A 25,094-nucleotide genomic window follows, 5' to 3' on the forward strand; every position below is an offset into this window, starting at 1 on the left:
AAAGGACAACTAAAACAAGCAGAAAGTGTGTTCAGTAAAGTAGATAAAAGATCATTAGTGTCATACCTCAGTGAGGAACTTGAAATTTTCAGCACAGGGCAGAAGCATGTAGATGAACTATGATTCAGCTTTAAAAGAATAGTTGCAGATGCATTGAATGGATACATACCCAGTAGAACAATTGATTAGGGGACGTACCCTCCATGCTACACATCATTGTAAAGAAACTTCCATAGAAACAGAGATTACGGCACAATTGATGCAAAACAAAGTTTAAGGCTATATAGAGAGAAATGCTGAATAAAATGCATTTGGCTGTCAAGACAGCAATATGTGATACCTGTAATGACTGTTGTAACAGAATATTGTCATCAAATGATATTTCACAAAACCCAAAGAAATTCTGGTCATATGTAAAGGCTGTTAGTAGCACAAAAGTTAGTGTCCAGTTCCTGTCAAATGAGACAGGAACTGAAATTGAGGGTAGCAAAGTGAAAGCTGAAATGCTGAACTCCCTTTCCAAATGTTCCTCCACAAAGGAAAACCCTGAAGAATTGCCCCTATTTAATACTTGTACCATTGAAATGATGAATGAAATAAGTATTAATGTCAGTGGAAATATTATGAAAGATAATTGCTATCACCATACAAGGGGGAACACCCCCCCCCTCCCCCCAAAAAAAGAAGAAAAAACTGAAATTGCAACATTGCCATGGGTGGAGCTTGTGTAGTACACATTTCTACCACTAGGCGTATACAGCACAGCTCATAGCTAGTTCAGTGGTGCCTGTGTTGCTGACCTGGCTTGTTCTGTTCACCTGCAGCAATTGTTTTTGCTACTGCTGTTTTGTTCCTGTTCTATTTTTTATGATGGAAAGTTTAAGTGAACAATGCATAGCTGTGAAATTTTGTTTTCTACCCAGTAAAAATGCTGCTGAAACTGTTTTAACATTTAAAACAGCTTACCAAAATGATGCTGTGGGAAAACCCAAGTGTATGAATCATTTGTGTCACTTAAAAATGGTGACATGTTGATTGATGACAAACCTCGTTCTGGACATCCATCAACTGCTCAAATCAATGAAAATAATAATTTTTAAAAAAAATTCAAAAGCTTTTGCTCACAGACCACTGACAGACAATTGATCAACTGTCAAAGATTACTGGGTTATCTTGCAGCTTGGTTCAGTCAAAAAAAAAGACCGATTTGTGGCTGACAAGAGACAGGGTTTTTTCACCACAACAAAACACTAGCACACACAGCCATCTTTGTTAAGACAGTTTTTGGCTAAAAATGGCATGGTTCCATTACCTCACGCACCTTAGTCGCCTGACCTGGCTAAGTGCAGCTTTTTCTTATTTCCATGAATGAAACGGGGCATGAAAGGACACAGATTTGACAACACTGAAAAGTCAGGAAAAAAGTGGGGAGGAGCTGTCAGCCATTTCTGAAGATGATTACAAAAAGTGTTTCAAACAGTGGAAGCACCGGTAGGACAAATATATTAGTTGTAATGGGAAGTATTTTGAAGGGGATAAGGATGTTTTGTAAACAATTTGAAAATATATAGCTTTTAAAAAATAATTCCTCTTTCCTTTTGAGTACAAATCCTTTGTCGGAAAAAAAAGGACACCGCCCGCACACACCGCCCCCCCCCCCCCCCCCCCCCCCCCCCACACACACACACACACACACACACACACACTCTCTCTCTCTCTCTCTCTCTCTGGCAACTGATGCCAAACTACAAGAGCAGCTCATGATGGGAGAGGCAACCGGGTGGGAGGAGGAGGGATAGCAGGGTAGGAGTGGGGGATGATGAAGTGCTGCTAGTGGGGGCATGTAGGGACAAAGTGGAGAGAGTGTAGGACAGCTAGGTGCAGTTGGGAGGTTAGACAGAGGGCAAGTGGTGATGAGAAACAGCAGAAATCGTTGAAATAGAACAAAGCTACAGGGTGTGATCGAATCACTATCAGGCTCTATATTGAATTTTCAACTGAGGGAGCCCCTCTTCTAACTACAATCAATCGTAGAACCGTTGAACAAAAAGCCGTGAACAGTTCTTGGAAAGAAGCACAGGTCACACGGGTCTACAAGAAGAGGGTGATCCACAGAACTACCATCCAATATCCTTAACATCAACTTGCTGCAGAATCTTAGAACATATTCTGAGCTCAAACATAATAAGGTATCTTGAACAGAATGACCTCCTCCAAACCAACTAGCATGGATTCCAAAAACATCGATCATTTGAAACCCATCTCACACATTCCTCACATGACATAGTGAAAGCTTTGAATCAACGCAGTCAGGGAGATGCAGTATTTCTTGAGTTCCGAAATGCATTTGATTCAGTACCACACCTACACTTGTTCTTAAAAGTATGATTCTATGGGGTATCAAGTGAAATTTGGGGATAGACTGAGGACTTTTTGGTAGGGAGGATGCAGCATGTTATCTTGGATGGAAAGTCATCATCAGAAGTAGAAGTAACTTCGGGTGTACTCCAGGGAAGTGTTCTGGAACCCCTGCTGTTCATGTTGTAGACAATATCAATAACGACATCAGTCTTAGGTGACACAGTTACATGGATAAAGTACTGTCTGAAAGAAGTTGTATAAATATTCAACTATGAAAATAATCAATTTTAATAATATAATGTACAATTACATTACATTGCATAAATATTCAGTCAGATCTTGATAAGGTTTCAAAGTGGAGCAAAGATTGGCAATTTGCTTTAAATGTTCAGAAACATAAAACTGCGCACTCAACAACACAGCACAACGTGGTATCCTATGAGTATAATATCAATGAGTCACAGCTGGAATTGGCCAACTCATGCAAATACCTGTGTGTAACACTTTGTAGGGATATGATGTGGAGTGATAACAGTTGTGGATAAAGCAGGTGGTAGGAATAAGTTTATTGGAATAATACTGAGGAAATTTAAGCAGTCTGCAAAGGAGATTGCTTACAAAACACTCATGTGACCAGTTCTAGAATATTGTTTTAATGTGTGGGACCCGTACCAAATAAAACTAACAGGGGATATTGAACGTGTACAGAGAAGGGCAGCACAAATGGTCATAAGTTTGTCTGACGCATGGGAGAGTGTTACATTCATGCTGAAGAGACTGCATTGGCAACCTCTTGAAGATAGACATAAAGTATCCCGAGAAAGTCTGTTAACAAAGTTTCAAGAACTGGCTTTAAATGATTACTCTAGAATATATTACAACCCCCTACTTATGGCTCCCAAAGGGATTGTGAGTATAAGATTAGAATAATTACTGCATCCACAGAGGCATTCAATCAATCATTCTTCCCACACTCTATATGTGAATGGAATGGGAAGAAACCCTAATAACTAGTACAATGGGACATACCTGCTGCCATGCACCTAATGGAGCTTTGCAGAGCATAGATGTAGACGTAGTCGTAGCAAGGATATAGTCAATATTTTGGAAATGTGATGCTGAACTTTATTCCATTTTCAAGCAAAATTTAATGCAGATTCTTTGGTCAATATTTTTTTTAAAGTAAAAATTTGCCGATCACTCGAAAACACATATAACCTTTTCAATTGTTAACAAAAAACTCAATATTCAAAACAGCATAAACTGCAAACATATACCAAGAATTTGTGTTCCAAAAAGATAGAAATAGTTTTGAAAATCATATGTACAAAGCCAGGAGATTAAAAAACTCCTTTTACTATTTTTATCACCCCTCATATAGTTAGCTTCCTATCATTCCCTTTTTTTAATTGGTTTCATACTGATGATTTACCGATATGCCATCTGTGATAGTGATCTTATGAAAAATTGCTTTTTATTTTGAAATACTATGCTTCACCTTCCTACAGACAGTATAAATATATTTTATAAGCAAGTATTTTATAATTTCTGTACAACTGTCTTACGTTTCCTATTTTCCTTCTTTGGATTTTATTTCAAACTGACTTCTACTGCTGACTCATCATTCTCTTATTCTCTATGTTCTTTTAACTAATATTTTTATCAATAAGATTAAGTACATCTGATGGATCAGATTACTAATGAGGAAGTATTGAATCGAACTGGAGAGGAAAGAAATTTATGGCAAAACTTTGTAAAAGGATGGGATCAGTTGATAGGACAAATCCTGAGTCATCAAAGAATAGTCACTTTGGCAACTAGGACAGTGTGTGGGCTCATGGGAACAGAAAGGGGGATGGTGGACACTAGAGGGACACCACAGCTTGATTACAGTAAGCAGGTTGAAATGGCTGTAAGTTACAGAACTTATGCAGAGATGAATGGGCTTGCACTGGATAGATTAGCATGGAGAACTGTATGATACCAATCTTCAGACTCAAGATAACAACAAATGACAACAACAATGATGATGACTCTTTGTGGAATTATGCATGGTTTATATGCCCCTGCCTTTGCTGTATCAACAGTGGCCTTAGTTATTTCCTTCTTTACTATTGTTCTCTCATCTTCTTCTGGATTACCCTCCATTGCCTCAAAGCCCATATCATTCTGTCTTAATTTACCAGTATCCCACTTTCAATATTTCTTTGTTTTTCTTTCCATACAATAACTCATTACTCAGAGGGAGTCCAGTTGATATTTCCCAGTGTCACTTATGTTTTCTTTTTTCCAAGTATATCTCCTTTTCCGATTTTCAAACCTGTAATATAACTCGTAATACCCACCTCAATAACCAAAGATGTTAATGTATGCTTTTAGAGTGGTGCTCAATTCTCAGTAAGTCAGTTCAAATCTTAGTGCTGCAAAATTTTCGCTGGCCGTATTTGACCAGAAAGGGGAGGAGAGTTGGTGATGTAAGGCTTCTCATCACAGTCTTTGCAAACCTCTCTGTAGTGTCTCATGAAGTGAAGGTGTTTGACACTGACAGTGGTGATCTGTCCATTACATTAAGCCCAATGGCTCACTCAGGACTATTCAACAGAAGTAGGCAATCTGCCAGTACTGGATGTCACCTTCTCCCTTCCATTCATCCTTAACAACACAAACCTAATATTACCATCTACAAACACTCTCATCAGAGTCATCCCCATGACATAGTTACACACATGACAATTTGTGACAGGTTTCAGAAGACAATGGCAAACCACCTCCACTACGACCTTGTAAAGAGTGGTGATGAAGGATTCCTGCCTCTGCTCCCCTGCACTCATTTCCTGAGTATGGGACCACAAAACTCTTTTAGGATTGTAACCCCTCTTGTTTGTTTCACCCAACCCATATTGCTCATTAATTCTGCCACTCCCCCCCATTGTCTTCTCATGCCACCAAATTGCAACAACTCAAAATTACTAAATCATCATTCCGGCCTGCATACTTAATCAGTTCCTTATTTTCATCACACACACACTATTTTATAATCTTTGACTGTTAAATGAGCATGTAAACCTGTACAATAATACTTGTTTCCTTTATTTAAGCCCTGAAAAGCATAATTTCATCACCGTATCAAAATAAAATGCACTTGAGGAAAGCGCACAATTAGTATGAGACACAATGGCTGGTCAGTTTTTACCATCATGAGGTGGAATTTCAGGTACTGTTGACAGATATATTTAGAAGTAGGAAAAGCAATACCTAGCTTTTGGAATTGACAGTCCTCTGGGAGAAGAGATGAACAGGTTTGGCAAAGCTGGAAAAGAGAAGCAAATCACTCAGACCCCAGGTTTGGAAGTGCTGCCTTATTGTGAGGAGGAGGGAGACACATATGACATGTAAGGTGCCAAAATGTAGGACAGTTCTGAAAGTGAGGTATTGCTTTTCGTGCTTTTGATTGCGTCAGTCAGCAGTTCTTAGAATTTTGCTTTCTGGATTTTATCACTGTTTTGTTCACAGTAACTCACTCTCACCCTATAATCTACTCATAACAAATCAATGCATGCTAAAAATATTCACTAATATGCTCCTCCTCCTCCTCCTCCTCACTTGCCTCCCCCTTCCCTCACTCATGCTCCCTACTGTGCAGTCCTCAATCAGGGACTAAAACAAGGGACTAGCTCATCTCTGGCCTTTTTCTCTTTTTTTCATCTTTGAAGGCACCCCAAAGGCAAGAAAGTGTCTTATCTGTTCCTTTAATCACTTTTCAAAATATAATCAACAGAAACATGGTTCCACTGTACACTGAAAATATCTGAATTAAGATGTTATTTTTGTATAAAAGCAATCAATGGTGGGACTCAGGACCTTCAGGTTAGTAATTACACATTAATCATGAAGGCCACAGTGATAATGGCATAATGAGATCAACAAAGAGACATTAAGAGAGGTGACATTGTATGGTTCATTCAGCATAATAGTACAGAGGAAGGATGGGTAGGATGGGACAGGGTATTGAGAGAGATCATGAAGACATTGAATCAACAGAAGCTGAGGAAGAGAGAGTATCGGACTAGAGAATTTTCTGCAGAGCTGCGACCTACAACATTATGAAGGGCAAACCCAGAGAACCCCTATGATATCGTAATGCTACTTAACCCAAATCCATCTCAGTCTGTGTCACTAGTGAAAACTATTCTTTATCTCCATCTATCATTACTATTTAGAAAAATAATCCATTCCATCATTTAACTAAAAACAAAAAATATGAACTGTGACACTGGTAAGAATTCTTATGTACAAATGTTTCGATGTCTTGAATCCCCCTTTTCTCATGTGGACTTTGATGAACTTTTATAAGAAACTCTCTTGGCTTCTTTGTAACATAAGTGTTGTGTAATTATTTTCAAGCTGAGGATTTAGCAACTGCAGTCCTATTACACTACAAAAGAAGCAATAGTAAATATTAGCATATTATTTTAATTGTAAAAGTGATAGAGTCAAACCAATATTAGTTTGGATCTATCAGTAGCTTGCAACTTCATCAACCAAAATAGAACAGCATACAAAAATGTAATAAATATATTACCTTCAAGTCATAACTTTCACGAATAAAGCAGGCAGCCTGTGCATTGAAATCATCCTCCTGAACATATATGTCCCTCAAGGTTTCAGGATTGTGATCTCGACAATATTTAATATACAATGCTTGAGCCATGGGAAAATTTCTTACTGCCAACTGAAACACACATAATGTGTATATTAAATACATGGTACATAAAAGCAATCCTCTACATTTAGTTTCCCATTATATTATGACCATAATATAAAAACAATGTAGTTGTTAACAGAAGTCTGTTACACTCAAATTTGTAGAAAAAATTAAAAAAATAAACACTCTACACTCTCAAACATTTTACTGACCTGAAATTCTCCTAAAGGCATATTCTCACGGAGATGGAGCAGCACAGTGAACACAAGATCTGTATCACCACTTTCTATGGCTTTTACTAAGGCTGGTTTTACTTCACCCAATCTCAACAGGAGCGGAACTTGAAGATTTGCACGAGGCTCATAATCCATTAACTGTGAACAAGAATGTAATGTGTACTATAAGTGTACAAAACCATTTTGAAAAAAGTTTATATGCAATCAGAAAAAGAATTAAACAAATAGGAGGGACTTGATCACTGCTCATAAAAGAGGTGGTACTGAGCAGTGGACAGGGGCATGAAAATAGGTAAAAAAAAATCCTTAGATTTCATCCTCATGCAATGAACTGGGAAACTCTGTCTACCAGCAATACAAGCATGATGGGTGGGTTGCTGAAGCTGTGGCCCCACCAGCGACTCTATCACAGCAAGACTACACTTAAAACTATGGGTGAACACAACACAATGGTTTGTTTTCAAGTGGCCCTCCAACAGGTGTCACAGAAAAGGGCAGTGCCCACTTCACCACAAGCAGTACTTGCATTGTCACTGGAGGCACTACAGGTATGGTACTGCTTGCTTCCACTGATCACATGCCCACAAGTTCACTGTGCAAACATCATTCCACCAAAGCTGTACTTGCTACAGGGCAGGCAGTTCCAACCACAGTGCCAACCATGGTGGTTCACTATAGCATCCATCCATGAGCAGCCAGCAATTGCAGGCAGAGCCCTCACCTCCTCTGAACTCAGTCTCATTCATATCCTGTGCTCCTGGATTAGAATACACCAGCTGACTTCAGTATTATTGCCTATTAACTATTGTCAATGACAGGCAGCTGACCAGTATTAGAACTGTACAAATTAACTTTCAATGGTGAATGACATTCTATAAAAGACTCCAAGTGGTTGTGTTCTGTGTCAACTAACTAATCAAGTCAGAGACTATTATTTCTTATCTAAAGTGCACATCAAGAAGATTATTATTTAGTGTGTTATCAGATTTCCCGTGTGGAGTTTGCTGGTCTCCCATCAGGTGCCTCCCCAGGTGGCGGATAGGGGAATGCTCACCAGATATGGTGGGTATGGGTACCGGGGAAATAAAATATCCGGAGTGGACCAAAACTAGCAACTGCTGCCTTGTAGTATGATATTGGCTTATCAAAGGCTAAAGGAAGAAAACCCTGAGTAAAAATTACCTGGTCCTCCGGGTTGGGGTTGTGCAGCGGGCCAGCTCCTCACTCACATAAAAACATAACAATGCTAAAAAACCTAATAATATGCCTTGGAAAAATTGGAACTTTGTACAACGAACTGGCGATGAGAAACGGAAAATGATGTTTGGATGCTGGAATGTGCAAGATACTTCCACTAAAATAAATTTACTACCTGCAGAATTTGACATGTTCAACATGGATGTTGTCGTACTCTCTGAAACAAAGAAGAAAGGCCAAGGAGAAGAAGAAGAACTGGATAATTATGTACATATCTGGAGTGGGGTATCAAAAGCAGTAAGAGCCAAAGCAGGAGTCTCCATTATGATAAAGAAATCATGGAAAGAAAGAATCACAAATTGGATATTCATCAATCAACGTATTATAACTGTTGAAATGACATTATTTGCTAGGGAAGTTGTGATTATTGGCGTATATGCACCCACGAACGACACAAAAGATAAGGAGAAAGATACATTCTGGGCCACCCTCAGGGAGACTATTGAAAAAAATCCCAAGAAGAAAGGAACTAATTATCATGGGAGATCTGAATGGAAGGGTAGGAATTAGAGAATCTTTAAGAATAGTAGGTAAACATGGAGAGGACGAATATAATGACAATGGGGAACGATTGATTGCAATTTGTGAACAATTTGATCTAAAAATTACCAACACATTTTTCAAACATAAGGACATTCATAAATATACTTGGCAACAGAACACTAAAGAACTTCGTTCTATAGTAGATTATATTATCATTAGGCAAACAAGTGGTTTCAAGGCAGTACACGTCAGATCTTATAGAGGAGCTTATTGTGGATCAGACCACTATCTAGTTAAAATGAAGTCTTTCTGGCCATGGAAGAATGCAAGGAATGATACAAGTAACATAAATAAAACGAACCAGACTGAGAAAGATGAAAATTTACCTTTTAATATTGACAGCCTACAAGACGAAAGTATCAAAACACTCTTTGCGGCCAGGATGGAAAGGAAACTGGTTGAATCATTTGAAGGAAGTACAGAGGAAATATATGACTCTATAAAAGCTAATGTGAAAATCATAGCAACAGAGGTGTTGGGTAAAACAGATAGCAACCACAACCTTGCAGCAGAGTGGTGGTCAGCGGAACTAGAGGTCCTCGTTAGGGAAAAACGAAATGCGTTCCTTCAGTGGTTGAATGATAAATCAGATGAAACAAAATCAATATACAAGGAAAAGAAGAATGAAATGATGAAAAAAATAAGGATGGCAAAAAATGAAGCATGGGAAAGAACATGTGCCAAGGTGAATAGCAAATTAGGATTTGGGAGAGCAAAAGAAGCATGGTCAGTATTAAAAGGGCTTCGACAGGATACAAAAAGCAGAACTAATCTCCAAGTGATAACACAAAAGGAATGGGAAGAGTACTTCCAAAAATTATTAAATGAGGACAGAGAATAATAGCTAGAAGAAGGAACAGTGGAAGAAAAAGGACATGAAGATGATGAGATCCAGAGTTTAGAAAGTGAAGTACTTCAGGCACTGAGAACAGGAGAGAATGGTGAATCACCAGGACCAGGCAATATCAATCTGGAGTGTCTGAAATACGGTGGTGACAAAATTGTGAAACTGAGAACACAGCTCTTCAACAAAATGATACATAGAGATTCAATATCCACCGAGATGAGCTAGGTTACATTAATACAATATTTAAGAAAGGGGATCGCAAAATTTGTTCAAACTATCGAGGAATTTGTGTTACAAACACATTAATGAGAATTTTTGTGAAAGTAATTAAAAACAAACTGCAAAAAAATTTTAGAACCCAAGAAGAACAATGTGGATTCACACCTGGGAGATCATGTGTAGTCCATATTTTCACATTACAACAGATTTTGGAGAAACATAGGGAAAAATCAAAAAATATAGGATTCATTTTCATAGATCTAGAAAAAAGCATATGATACTGTTCCAAGAAAATTACTTTGGAGAGCACTACATATGGCAAACATAAACCCTTCCTTGATTAAAATAATACAACAGATGTATAAAGGTAACATTTACCAAGTGAAAGTTGGTAATAAACTATCACAGACATTTAGAACAAGCAAAGGCCTTTTACAGGGCTGTCCCATGTCACCATCATTATTTAAAATCTATATAGATATTAGCCTTAGAACATGGTCTCGTAAATGTAACAGTATGGGATTAGAAATAAGAGATGGAGTTTACCTACATCATTTATTGTTTGCTGATGATCAAGTAGTCGTAGCACAAGATGGGGAGAATGCTAACTATATGTGCAATCAACTAGCAGTAGCATACAATACTTGTGGTTTGAAGAGTAATTACCAAAAAACAGAATACTTGACTAATGATTCAGATGAGCTGTACATTGAAGGAAATAAAATCAAAAAGATAAACACTTTCTGTTATTTGGGATCCAAATTAGAAATCGAGGGAAAATCAGAGTCAGAAATCAATAAAAGAATTACTAGCGGACGGAGGGTCATTGGGATGCTTAACTCAGTCTTATGGAGCAGGAATGTAATGAGCAGAACTAAAAAATTAATTTACAAACCCATATTAGAGGGTGTGGTTCTGTATGGAACGGAGACCTGGACAATTAACATGAAGCACATTAAAAAATTACAAGCTCTGGAGATGGACTTTTGGAGAAGATTGGCAAGAATCTCCAGGAAAGAAAAGATAAGGAACACTGAATTAATAAGGAGAATGGAAATAAAAGAAAGAATGTATGACATAATGGATAGGAAGAAATTACAGTGGTACGGGCATGTACAACAAATGGAGAAAACCAGAATACCAAAATTGATACTGGAGTGGGAACCGGAGAGGAGAAGAAGAAGAAGAAGAAGAAGAAGAAGAAGAAGACGACCTATGACCACCTGGCTCTAAAATGTACAGCACACAATGAGGAGAATGGGCACAGAGGAAGAGGACACACAAGATTGAAACACCTGGAGGAATATTTTGAAAATGTAGTTTAAGAATGTTTATTGTTTGTATTGTAATTTCCAATAAATTATTATGTTGGAGATAAGCCTCTGTAATGAGGAAAAGCTCAAAATAATAATAAATAGTTATCAGTTTTAATAACTTAAGGTCCATGAGGACATTGTTTGTGAATCATTTCATTTTATGGTTGTTAGAATAAAGTATTTTCACACACACACACACACACACACACACACACACACACACACACACACCAAATAACCAGGGTGAGTAGAAGACTCAGATGGAACAGAAGGTGCGGAAATGAAGCTCATGGAACAGGAACAACAAGAAAGGAAGGCTAGAAAAGATAGTACTGGGGTGCAGGGGCAGCCATTCCGCAAAGGATATATAAGGAGAAAAAGGCTTAAGAGTATCAGAGAAAGGATGTAGAGCAGGGAAAAAGAGGAGACAGGGAAAGACTCTAAGAAGACAGCTGAGATGTAGTAGAAGAGAAAGAAAGTGGGGTTAGTGATGAACAGATGAGGGAGTGGGATAAGGTGGGCATGGGAGAGGGGGAAAATGTACGTGGGGGACAGGGAGTAGGGAGATTGAGATCACAAAGATTGTAGGAACAAAGATAGATTTCTCATCTACACAGAGCAGAAAATCAGGGAGAATTAAAATGTTGTGGATTGTAAAACACCTACTGAAGTCAATCACGTCATATTGCACAGCATGGTCAAAACCAAGGTTATGCAGCTTGCCTTTAGTCAATTTAATAGAGTGCACTAACATGAGTAAATAGTTTCTTAGTGGTCAAACCAATGTAGAATGCTGTGCAATGACTACAGCGAGGAATACATAGGATTTCTCTCCTGAGAGTCGTCAGTTGCAGTTCCCCTGGTGCTTCACCAGGTATTTGCAATTTCGTTTGTGGGATGTGTAGCTTGAGTCATTCTAAACAAATACTGTTCATCACATCTTCCATGCTAAGCCCAGTGTCAACAAAAAGCATCAATTTGTATCCCCTTATTAGCAAAATTACTTTTCAAGCTGAATTTTACACAGCCATTCGATAGAGCAGTCGCAAACTAGTCTAGTTCAATATTCATTTTATCACTATGTATTAACAAGAACAGTAAAACATGAAGCACAACTGGCGCTCCAGTCTGAGAAGCACTCCTGCATGGCAATAGGAGACAGCACAGAGCGGGACAGCATGGAATATAGCACAAATTGGGCAAGGCAGACATGGTGTACAAATGATTATCAAACTTTCGGTGTCTGTTGTGGTTATCAGCTGCGTTAGAGACATTAGTAATAAATGTTACTGGTATTTTCTTGTGCTTTTCTACATTTTTCACTTTGCCACCATGCTTCATCCATTATATCACAGATCTTTGTTTCTGCATAACTCATGTACCTTTGACTTTAATGCCCGATGTTTCAGCAAGCATATCTGACCTTAAACCTCCCATCTTCCTCCAACCTTCTCACTTTCAGTTTTATGCACCCTTCCCTTCCCGTTCCAACCCCCTCGCATTCCGCAAGGCGCCCAGCCATGCCTGTCTCCGGTACAACTGTTCTTTGTACCTGTAGACTTATTGCAAAAACGACTTTGATGCCTCTACACTACAATCCACACATGAAAACATGCAGTCCTTATCAGCCCACTTGGCTGAGTTTCCCTACATACTTCAGAACCTCAGCTTTCATGTCATACTCTTGTTGGAGACATGGCTGAAGCAGAGTATTCCTTCCAGCTTTCTAAGCCTCAATGGCTAAGCTTTCCAGAGACACAAAAGAACAGACAACAGGCCTAACACATTTTCACTGAACTTAAACCTCTCAAAAGATAAAACACTACCTGTCTAATATACAAGTCACCAAAACTTGGGCAGCTCTCTAGATTTGAATCCACACTCTCAGGGTGTGAATCTTAGCATAAACTCATACACTACCTGATCAAAAGCAACTAAGCACTTCTGCTTAATACAGAATTGACCTCAAGATGTCACAGGAGGCAAATATGCCATTATAAATGGAGGAGGAAAGTACTGTGTTGTCAGTGAAGAACCAGTAACTGCAGCATGGGTCGGTCAGGAGAGCTCAGTGATTGTGAATGTAGACTAGTCATGGACGTAACCTGAGTAATAAATCCACCAGGGACATTTCAACCTTTCGAAATTTGTTTAGTTTAACTGTTGGTGATGTAAATGTGAAGTGGAAATACAAAGTAACAACCATAGCAAAACCACGACAAAGCAGACCTCGTGGACTGATGTAAAGGGATCAACAAGAACAGTGGAAAGTGTTTGCAAAAAAATTGCATGAAATCAGCAGAAGGAATCCCTCATGAGTTCTGAAGAGCTACCAGCAATCCAGCTAAAACAATGACTGACCATAGGGAGTTAGAAGGAATGAAGTACTATGGTTGAGCAGCTTGAAGTGGTGTTGAAGAGCAATACCGCTGGACAGTGGGTGATTGGAAATGAGTAATTTGGAGCAATGAAACATGTTATACCCTGTGGCAACCCAAAGGAAGAGTTTGGGTTTGGTAACTTCCTGGAGAATGTTACCTGTCATCATGTATCATGTTAACAGTAAAGTATGGAGAAAATGGTGTTACAGTATGCAGATGTTTCTCATGGTTAGGATGTGGTCCCCTTATGGTGCTTATAAAAATGCTGAATGTGGAAGGATAGGAACACATTTTACAGTGCTGTGTACTGTGTACAGTACAGGAACAATTTGTAGAAGGCTGCTTGTATCGGCATGACAATGGACCCAGTCATACAGCACCGTCTGTGAGACAATGGTTTGTGGACAATACCATTCCTGAAATGGATTGTCCTGCCCAGAGTCCCAATCTGCACCCACTGGAATACCTTTGCGATGAATTGGAGCATCGGCTTCGCTGGGGCGGGGAGGGGGACAGTATGGTGGGGGTGGCGGATGGTGAAGTGCTGCAGTTTGGACAGAAGGCAGGGGAGAAGGTGGGGAGGGGGGGGGGGGAGGAAGTACTGAAAAGGAGATAAATAAAAAGAAACTAGAAGACTGGGTGTGGCAGTGAAATGACGGCTGTGTAGTGCTGGAATGGGAACAGGGATAGGGCCTAAATGAGCATGGCCGGACACGGGATTGAACCGTCGTCCTCCCGAATGTGAGTGCAGTGTGCTAGCCACTGCGCCACCTCGCTCGGTCACATGACTGGTTTCACAGGTAGCCCTGCCTTTGATGGGGTAAGTGATGTTAGTGACTGGACTGGAGTAGATGGTGGTAGGAGGATGTATGGAACAGGTGTTGCACCTAGTTCTATTACAGGGGTATGAGCCATGAGGTAAGGGATTGGGAGCAGGGGTTGTGTAAGGGTGGATGAGTATGTTGTGAAGGTTCAGTGGACAGCGGAATACCACTGTAGGAGGGGTGGGAAGGGTATTGGGCAGGACATTTCTCATTTCAGGGCACGACAAGAGGTAATTCAATTGCTCCAGTCCCAGATGGTACTGAGTTTCAAGGGTGCATGCTCCTCTGTGGCTGTACTGTGGGACTTTGGGAGGTGGTGGGAGACTGGAAAGATAAGGCAAGGGAGATTTGTTTTTGTACAAGGTTGGGAGGATAATTACGGTCAGCGAAGGCTTCAGTGAGACCCTCGGTATATTTTGAGAGGGACTGCTCGTCACTGCAGATACGATGACCATGGGTGGCTAGGCTGTATGGAAGGGACTTCTTGGGTTGGAATGGGTGGCAGCTGTCGAACTGGAGGTATTGCTGGTGGTTAGTAGGTTTGATATGGACGGCGGTACTGATGCAGCCATCTCTGAGGTGGATGTCAACATCTAGATAGGTGGCTTGTTGAGTTGAGTAGGACCAGGTGAAGCAAATGGGGGAGAAGTTGATGAGGTTATGGAGGAATGTGGATAGGGTGTCCTCACCTTCAATCCAGATAGCAAAGATGTTATCAATGAATCTGAACCAGGTGAGAAGTTTCGGATTCTGGGTTTCTAGGAAGGATTCCTCTAGATGGCCCATGAATAGGTTGGCATAGGATGGTGCCATGCAGGTGGTCATAGCCATACCCCGGTTTTGTTTGTAGGTAATACCTTCAAAGGATACAGTTGGTCATTGCGACTAGGAAGGACATTGTTGGTTTGGAATCCATAGGGCATCTGGAAAGTTAGCGTTCAATAGCAGTAAGGCCATGGGCATTAGGAATGTTAGTTTACAAGGAGGTGGCATCAGCAGTGACCAGCAGGGCACCTTGTAGTAAAGGGACAGGAACTGTGGAGAGTCGGTGGAGGAAACGGTTGGTATCTTTTATATAGGAGGATAGGTTCCAGGTAATAGGTTGAAGGTGTTGGTCTATGAGAGCAGAGATTGACTTGGGGCACAGTAACCGGCCACAATGGGTCATCCTGCGTGGTTGGGTTTATGGACTTTAAGAAGTATGTAAAAGGTGGGGGTGCAAGAAGTGGTAGGGGTAAGTAGAGAGATGGACTCTGGGGAGAGATTCTGGGATGGGCCTAAGGATTTGAGCAGTGACTGGAGATCCTGGTGGATTACTGGAATGGGGTCACTGTGGCAAGGTTTGTAGGTGGAAGTATGTGAAAGCTGACGGAGTCCTTCCATCACGTAATCCAACTGTCAGAAAAGTGGTGGTCAGCAACTGTCAGAAAAGTGATGAGAGTGTGTCAGCAATGTTACATATAACATCACTGACCCACTGTCATCCAAAAGTCAGAAAAGCAGCATATTTGGAAAACAAGTAACATCTGATATACATCTCCACTCTACACCTGGAAGAAAATAATAATTCCAAAACAGACAGGACATGACAGCAACAATGTTACGTGTAAGGGCACCTGACAAAGGCAATTTGCCAAAATGGGCTCATTGTGAATGAGATAAAATATAAACAACTTACATAGCATTGTAGCTGGATATTATTCATAAAAAAGTATTTTTATTAATGATTAGTACAGTCTGTACACAGCATGCCACGCCTGCTTGCTGTACTTCTACCCGGTGGTCAGCAGAATATTTACGATGACTGTTTATGGATTTGGTCTTCAACATTTCCTATGATGTCCAGACCATATACGCCATGACTTTAGCATGACTCAGTGAGGATTTAGCATAAGGCTGTTATCAGTGTGAGTTGCCCATTTTATTTGTTACCTAGCTGTAGTTTTAGCCTAGTTTCTTTTCACTGCTGGCAACCTGAAGGTGTTCAATGAATGAATCTGGTCACAACACAATAAATGAGTGATAATACAGCTGAGCTGGTTTTTTATTAAATAATACAGTTGAGCTGGTTTTTTAATCATCAACATTAGTGTCAGCTGTGGTGCTCAACATGATCAACAATAGTATTTGTTTGGGTTGTCTCAATCTATGCATTATTAAAACAAAATTGTACAGACAAAATGTTCCTGACGACTCTTAGCAGAAACGCCATATATATGATCTGATTGCTTCCACATGTGGCTCTACATTTTATGGGATAAGAAACACAGTGCAAGGCCTTAAATACATGGTGGTGGGCTGATGTATGGAACAGGCCCTGTACTTAATCTCTCAGAAGGTCATGAGCAGTGTGAGAGGGAGCTGGGAGGCAGAGGGCATATGGACAAATAGAGATTCTGCATATGTTGGGAACACAGCTGAGTATAACTTTTGGAAGGGTGGGAAGGACTTTTCAGGTGATATTCCTCTTTTCAGTGCACTACAGATCAATGAGACTTAGCCAAGCCTTAGTGGAAATCTTATATTAACTCTTCCTTCTTAAGAGGAGGAATCGTAGTTTTTGAATGCACAATACAAAGACTGTTTCGCAAAAACAGTGATGCGTACTTTGCTCCTGTTTCACAAACAACTCCACCAAGTTTTCCAACAAGAGACAGTGTGAAAGACACTATGTCTGCACTACTGATTGTATTGCAAACAAAGTAAGTATGTAAGTATTAAAAAGCTCATTTCCCTATTGCTGATCACAATCTTTCTCCAGCTGCAGCCACCAGTCAGGTTGGAACTTTACCAACCTATTTTGATGTCTCTTAAAGGTCATAGATTTTCATTTTCATCTATCTTCTTCTGATGATTAGTAAGCGTTTTATTCAGTTAATAATAATTTAGCACAACACTGTTACATTTTAATTCTCACTTCATTCATATTTACTGTTATTAAACACATAATGAATGATCAGCTTGCTTACAATGAAGTATACAGCTTTAACAACACAGACTGGTAAACTCCATAGGCTATCTACGAAAAAGTCACAAGTGTAACAGATAACTTACATACATGGTGGTTATAATTAAACTTCCGCTACTTGAGCCAGTGTACACACAAAACTATTTACCGTAAGGGTACCCAACTTTACAGAAATGATGTTCGGACTGTGCACTGCAGGATTTGCACTGTTAGTATGTTGGCGTCTTGACATGCCATTACGTGCCAATACTGCTACAGCAACACAGGTTTGAATGCTGTTTTATAAAAAAGAAAAAAGGAAAAAAAGGTACAGTGTCGCTGCCCTTTGTTGGTATCTATGCATTAAAGGAATATGGAGGCCCTCTTTCCACACTAGGGTTGAAGAACATGATTCAGAAGTTCAAATTACCTAGTGATTTGGGAATTGCTCCTGGGAGAGGCTGATGGCCAATTCTACCACAAATTGTTGAAGAAGTTATTGCTAACACAGCTGATAATGCTGAAACCAACGTGTGATCTTCAAGCAGTGCACAAGCTGTGTCTCAACAGCTGGACATTCCATAGTCTACCATTCGAAAATTGCTGTGAAAAATTGTGAAATGGTATCTCTAGTGCGGTTCCAGGCCGTTGAGGATAGAGATGGCCATCACACTGAGTAACATTTTTAAACTGGAATATATATATATGGTACACAATTAATATATGTTATTCTCTTGTGTGGAAATTAAAATGTGTTTCTGCCAATGGTTCATTCATTATTTCTGTTTCGCATGTGCTTAGAAATGTTTTCACAAAATTTCTTTGTCCTAAGATCACTCTTTTTCATGGAGTCCCTCTCCAGTAGCAAAAGTTCAATTATAACTACCCTATAGAACAATGACGGTAATTCTTGGATGGAGCAATATGTAAAATAAGGGAAAGGCAAGCATTCACCTATAGCAGATCAATACATCAAGCCCAGAAACACGTAACAGAAAACAGCATCCCCACTAGCTTTTAGATACCAGATGTTTTTCTAACTAAAGTACACACATTCACATACACAACCACATAGAAACCCAAATGCACACAGCAGGAATGGTTATCGGTACTTGATTATTAAAAGCAGTTGCCTGAGCTGATGAAGGTGGGTACAGGGAAGAGAAGAACAAGAAAAGGCAGTAAAGGAAAAAGGCAGGTCTTTGGACAGATGAATCTGTGACCACACTACAAGACAAAAAGAGTACAGGGTAGAACAAAAAGATATATAGGAAGATGGTGAGGGGGGGAAAGGTTAAGATACAGAGGGAGAATGAAGGATGAGAGGCTGAAAAGAGGGAGGGACGAAGGGGGATGGAGGGAGGAGGAGGGAGGGAGGGAGGATAGAGATAGATAGATAGATAGATAGAGATAGAGAGAGAGAGAGAGAGAGAGAGAGAGAGAGAGAGAGGGCTCACAGGGGAAAGGGTGGGGGAGAAGAGTGGTGGGAGAAGGCAGAGCTTAAAGTGATACAATAGGAACAGGTCAGTGGAGGTTTAGGGTAAGGGGACTGAAAGTGCAGGATATTCTGGAGGGACAATTCCCATCTGTGTAGTTCACAGAAACTTGTGCTTGTAGGGAGTATCCAAATGGCCCATGTACTGAAGCGGCTGTTAAAGTCATTTGTGTTGTGGTGTGCAGCATACTTGGCAACTGGGTAGTCAAGTTTGCAGTTTGCCACAGTTTGGTAGTGGCCACTCATGTGAGTAGACAGCAGGTTACTTGTCATGCCCACATAGGATACTGTAGAGAAATTGGAGCATAGCTCATACATAACATGACTGCTTTCACACGTGGCCCTAGTGATACGAAATGCCTGTGAAAGCAGCCATTTTATATATCAGCTATTAATCCAGTTGCTGAACATGCTGCACTCCTCAACACAAAGACTTTAACAGTTGTTTCACTGTGTGGGCCATTTGGATATTGCCTTCCAGCACAATTTTCTTGGGACTGCACAAATGGGAATTTTCTCTCCAGCTTATCATGCACTGTTGCAATCCCTCTAGTCTAAACCTCTACTACCCCTCTCCCACTACCTTCTCTCTTCTCTTCTTTCATTAGTCCACAGCTCAGCTTCTCTGTCCAGGTCATTCATCGCTTTCTCCCACCATTCTGCCTCCCCCCCCCCCCCCCACCACGTGGTCATATTCTCTCTCTCACTCTCTCTCTCCACACTTCCTACTCTCCCCCCCCCTTTCCTTCTGCCCTCTCCGTCTTCATCTTTATCTCCTTCCCTCCTCCCTTTCCCACTCTCTCTCTCTTCCTACATGTGTTTTTTGCTCTACTCTCTGTACTCGTTTCCACTTGTAGTGCAGCCCCACAGTCATCTGTCCAAAGAACTCCCTCTTTATTGCTGCCCCCTCCTTACACGCTTTACTTCTCCCTCCCCAATCTATCAGCTCAGACAACTGTTTTTAATAATCAAGAATGAATAACCAGTCTTGATGTGGCCACAGAAGAGTGTGTGTGTGTGTGTGTGTGTGTGTGTGTGTGTGTGTGTGTGTGTGTGTATGAGCATGTATGTCTGTGTGGTTGTGTGCGTGAATGTGGCTGCCAACTGACCTTACATGCTGAGAGCTCAGCACTGACATATAACTTAATGCAACAATGAGCAATGACTGACTAAAAGGTCAAACTGAATAACACAGAGTTCATACTGGTTGATTGTTCACCACCAACTGACAATGGCTTCGTGCACAATGCCTATTTGCAGATGCATGATAGACAAACATAACAACATACCCAGTACCTACAACTTCAATGACAGCATAAAAGACCGGAAAAATAGGTACTACTGTTAACACACATATACATTACACAATAAGTAATTGTAATTGTAACTGTAAGCTGTATAATCTGGCAAAAATAATGGTTATATTTTATGGCATATAAAATTGGGCATCTACCTGGATCTACAAAAGCCAGAATTTTCTGTGAAGTTAAATTTTCCAATTGAAATATTCTATGCACTAATGAAACTTTATACAATTTTGAATAAAAAATGTGGCTACAAAACTATTAACACTGAAATTTGGAAAGAATTACATTTTAAGATTCAAACTTTCTAGAATACAATAATTTTGAATGTGAATAACTTCTGAAATACTAAGTTTTTGGTAAACCAAAAATGTTTGCTTGAAATAGAGTGAGGGTTTTCAAATAAACTATGTTATTCTTAAAACAAATAATTATTAGCAGGATTAGCTTTTGAAATGTATATGGATTGCCTGACCCTAAAACTGTATTGCCTGACCCTAAAACTGTATATATTTCTTTATGTAAAATGTCTCGGAAAACTACTTGTATCATATCCTCAGCAGTACAAAAAATTTACCGTAAATCAATAAAGTTTAGTAAAATACATTAGACACATAAATTTAGAGATTTTAATTATTCATGGCATAAGCATTAAGACTGAAAAGAAATTTAAAAAAGAAAAAAATAGTATTTGTATTAGGAGCATTATTACAGAAAGTGGGCTATTCCACCTTGCTACATTTCAAAGATTTTAGTAAATAAACATTTTTTCCAGTTTGACTGAAAAGCAATCAAAGATGTTGCAAAGTAGTGAAATAATACTGGCAAGGCGGGGGAATACAGCACTTGTCTGAATCCAGTAGCTGTGACACAGTGAAATTATTGTGTGCAAAGTTGTTCTGAAAATAATTTAAATTTCCTTACAACCATTAAAAAAGGGCTGATTTGTCATGTGTACTTAAAAGTCGCAGAAGGAGGAGGGGAGGAGGAGGAGGGAGGAGGGGGGAGGGGGAGGGGGAGGGGAGCAACAGAGAAGAAAAATAGTTATTAGTCTTGGGGTTAATCTGAAGACCACAGGGAATTACAAGACCTCCTAGAACTGAAGTGACACTGCCTACCTATAACTGACTTGTTTCCCAAGTTAAGAATGAGCTGTAGTATGATTTTAAATTTACATGTGATGAAAACAACTGCATTTTGGCACTTTCCATCTGTGAACAGGTGAATTGCTGACTGAATTATACAAACCTTTATTGCAAGTTGTGTCCGACCACAGTCTGCAGCCTTAATAGCAATATCGCTGTATGATACACCAGGCGTATCCCCCAACTTCTCTGCGATTTCACGAGCCACCTGTTCACGATCCAGCTGTGTCTGCTTTACCTGCAAGAGATTCAAAGAATAATTTCAACATAACTACAAAAAAGAAGAAGGAAACTGCATACCTCTATATGTACATACATACTCTGCATACTAGTCCACACCAGGCATTCAGCTTTGGGTTTTTCCAAACAGAATGGCACTGAGTGAATAAGCAAAACATTTAGCATACTGGCTACTCCAGAATGGAGGAAGGTAACCTTATTTTGGAAATGAAATGTTTTTAATTAAGTCAGTATAAACATCATCAGCATACTGCTGCATACCATTAAAGTGGCTCTCAAGGTGCAACTGTCGATGTTAATGTAGACTTCCAGAGCAAGTTTTTGTTAGTGCAGCGTGGCACTGAGCTCAGGTATTTTTAAAATATGAATAACCTAGTTGCACCCCTCAGTGTTACAGTTAAATTACAAAATGTGCCAGGAAAGAGAGAGTAAATAATTTCATGACTGTTTGCAACATTCCTAGCACAGAAAGGATCATAACTGTCTTGGTGTGTATGGAGAGCCAGCTCTGTAAACAGCATTCTGTGACTTCTCATTCTCTGTGTATATGAAGAGTTTTCTGGGTCCCAATATACACGAGCAGCCAACTTAGAGCTGTCCAAGCGAAAAACGTGGTGTTCCAGATGAATACCTGCCACTTTTAACAATTGTCCTCGACTGTTATGTACAGTGATCGAGAAGGCCACTTTCAAAGGGAACTGTAAGCAGGCAAATGGTATCAATACCATCTCTCCTTTGGCTCCACTACTGATGATGATGCCCTGCATGATACACCCACTCAGCTCTATGATGTGTAACCTGGTGCCATTGCACAACTTTGGAGTATCCAGGTTATGCACCAGTGTTGTTGTTTTGTTATAGGTTGCAAGAACAACTGGGGCCATACATGCCCATGTCAAAACTGTAGAACACAAAGACAAAGAGAGGAATTAAAAATGACTACACGTTAATCCCAATCACCAGAAGAGAAGACAGCTAAAAACAGGGATTTGGATAAAGGTCTACAAAATATGCTTTAGAGAAACAAGAGGTCCAGAGCTAAAAATTAAATGGTTTTAGCCATATTGCTACGACAGATAAAAAGAATGCATCAATACGACAGGCACACCCGTCTTCAGCTCCATCTTCTGGGATGACACCCCCAACAGCTATAATGAGTAGAAATTTTACAGAGTATGTAGTAGTGTCATCTCTTGTTACCACTGTATCAACTGACATTAGGTTGTCAATTCCTTAGACATGTGATCAATAACTTTTTTATTGGTATTTGTCACTGATTCATTCATGGGCACCAATAACTCTTTGCTATCATCATCATCATCATCATCATCATCATCATAATTTAAGACTGATTATGCCTTTCAGCGTTCAGTCTGGAGCATAGCCCCCCTTATACAGTTCCTCCATGATCCCCTATTCAGTGCTAACATTGGTGCCTCTTCTCATGTTAAACCTATTACTTCAAAATCATTCTTAACCGAATCCAGGTACCTTCTCCTCGGCCTGCCCCGACTCCTCCTACCCTCTACTGCTGAATCCATGAGTCTCTTGGGTAACCTTGCTTCTCCCATGCGTGTAACATGACCCCACAATCTAAGCCTGTTCGCCCTGACTGCTACATCTATAGAGTTCATTCCCAGTTTTTCTTTGATTTCCTCATTGTGGACACCCTCCTGCCATTGTTCCCATCTACTAGTACCTGCAATCATCCTAGCTACTTTCATATCCGTAACCTCAACCTTGTTGATAAGGTAACCTGAATCCACCCAGCTTTCGCTCCCATACAACAAAGTTGGTCGAAAGATTGAACGGTGCACAGATAACATAGTCTTGGTACTGACTTCCTTCTTGCAGAAGAGAGTAGATCGTAGCTGAGCGCTCACTGCATTAGCTTTGCTACACCTTGCTTCCAGTTCTTTCACTATGTTGCCATCCTGTGAGAATATGCATCCTAAGTACTTGAAACCATCCACCTGTTCTAACTTTGTTCCTCCTATTTGGCACTCAATCCGTTTATATTTCTTTCCCTCTGACATTACTTTCGTTTTGGAGATGCTAATCTTCATACCATAGTCCTTACATTTCTGATCTAGCTCTGAAATATTACTTTGCAAACTTTCAATCGAATCTGCCATCACAACTAAGTCATCCACATATGCAAGACTGCTTATTTTGTGTTCACATATCTTAATCTCACCCAGCCAGTCTATTGTTTTCAACATTTGATCCATAAATAATATGAACAACAGTGGAGACAGGTTGCAGCCTTGTCTTACCCCTGAAACTACTCTGAACCATGAACTCAATTTACCGTCAACTCTAACTGCTGCCTGACTATCCATGTAAAGACCTTTAATTTCTTACAAAAGTTTGCCTCCTATTCCATAATCTTGTAGAACAGACAATAACTTCCTCCTAGGAACCCGGTCATATGCCTTTTCTAGATCTATAAAGCATACATACAATTCCCTGTTCTACTCATAACACTTCTCCATTATTTGCCATAAGCTAAAGATCTGATCCTGACAACCTCTAAGAGGCCTAAACCCACACTGATTTTCATCCAATTGGTCCTCAACTAATACTCGCACTTTCCTTTCAACAATACCTGAGAAGATTTTACCCACAACGCTGATTAAAGAGATACCTCTGTAGCTGTTACAATCTTTTCTGTTTCCATGTTTAAAGATTGGTGTGATTACTGCTTTTGTCCAGTCTGATGGAACCTGTCCCAACTCCCAGGCCATTTCAATCATCCTGTGTAGCCATTTAAGACCTGACATTCCACTGTATTTGATGAGTTCCGACTTAATTTCATCCACCCCAGCCGCTTTATTGCACTGCAATCTATTGACCATTTTTTCCACTTCCTCAAATGTGCTCCTATTTCTATCATCATTCCTATCCCATTCTACCTCGAAATCTGAAACATTACTGATCGCATTTTCACCTACGTTGAGCAACTCTTCAAAATATTTCCTCCATCTGCCCAAGGCATCCACAGGATTCACCAGCAGTTTTCCTGACCTGTCCAAAATACTTGTCATTTCCTTCTTACCTCCCTTTCGAAGACTGCTAATTACACTCCAGAATGGTTTTCCAGCAGCTTGACCCATAGTCTCCAACCTGTTTCCAAAGTCTTCCCACGATTTCTTCTTGGATGCTGCAATTATCTGTTTGGCTTTGTTTCTTTCTTCAACATAACTTTCTCTGTCTACCTGGGTTCTGGTATGTAGCCATTTTTGATACGCCTTCTTTTTCCTTTTACAGGCTG

The 25,094-nt window shown here is 40.0% G+C and overlaps 1 protein-coding gene across 2 annotated transcripts in view; it reads right to left on the reverse strand.

Moving 5' to 3' along the window:
* LOC126416299 (vacuolar protein sorting-associated protein 16 homolog) overlaps nt 1-25,094 on the reverse strand; it is a 209,857-nt gene that overhangs the window by 37,234 nt on the left and 147,529 nt on the right. For both annotated transcript variants that reach the window (XM_050083958.1, XM_050083957.1), the window contains 3 exons: nt 21,684-21,818; nt 7,279-7,440; nt 6,944-7,093 (listed from right to left, as the gene is read on the reverse strand). In XM_050083958.1, the coding sequence (XP_049939915.1) occupies nt 6,944-7,093; nt 7,279-7,440; nt 21,684-21,818 (447 nt within the window). The remainder of the gene's footprint in view (nt 1-6,943; nt 7,094-7,278; nt 7,441-21,683; nt 21,819-25,094) is intronic.

Source organism: Schistocerca serialis, chromosome 8 (genome assembly GCF_023864345.2).
Source record: "Schistocerca serialis cubense isolate TAMUIC-IGC-003099 chromosome 8, iqSchSeri2.2, whole genome shotgun sequence".
Taxonomy (NCBI): domain Eukaryota; kingdom Metazoa; phylum Arthropoda; class Insecta; order Orthoptera; family Acrididae; genus Schistocerca; species Schistocerca serialis.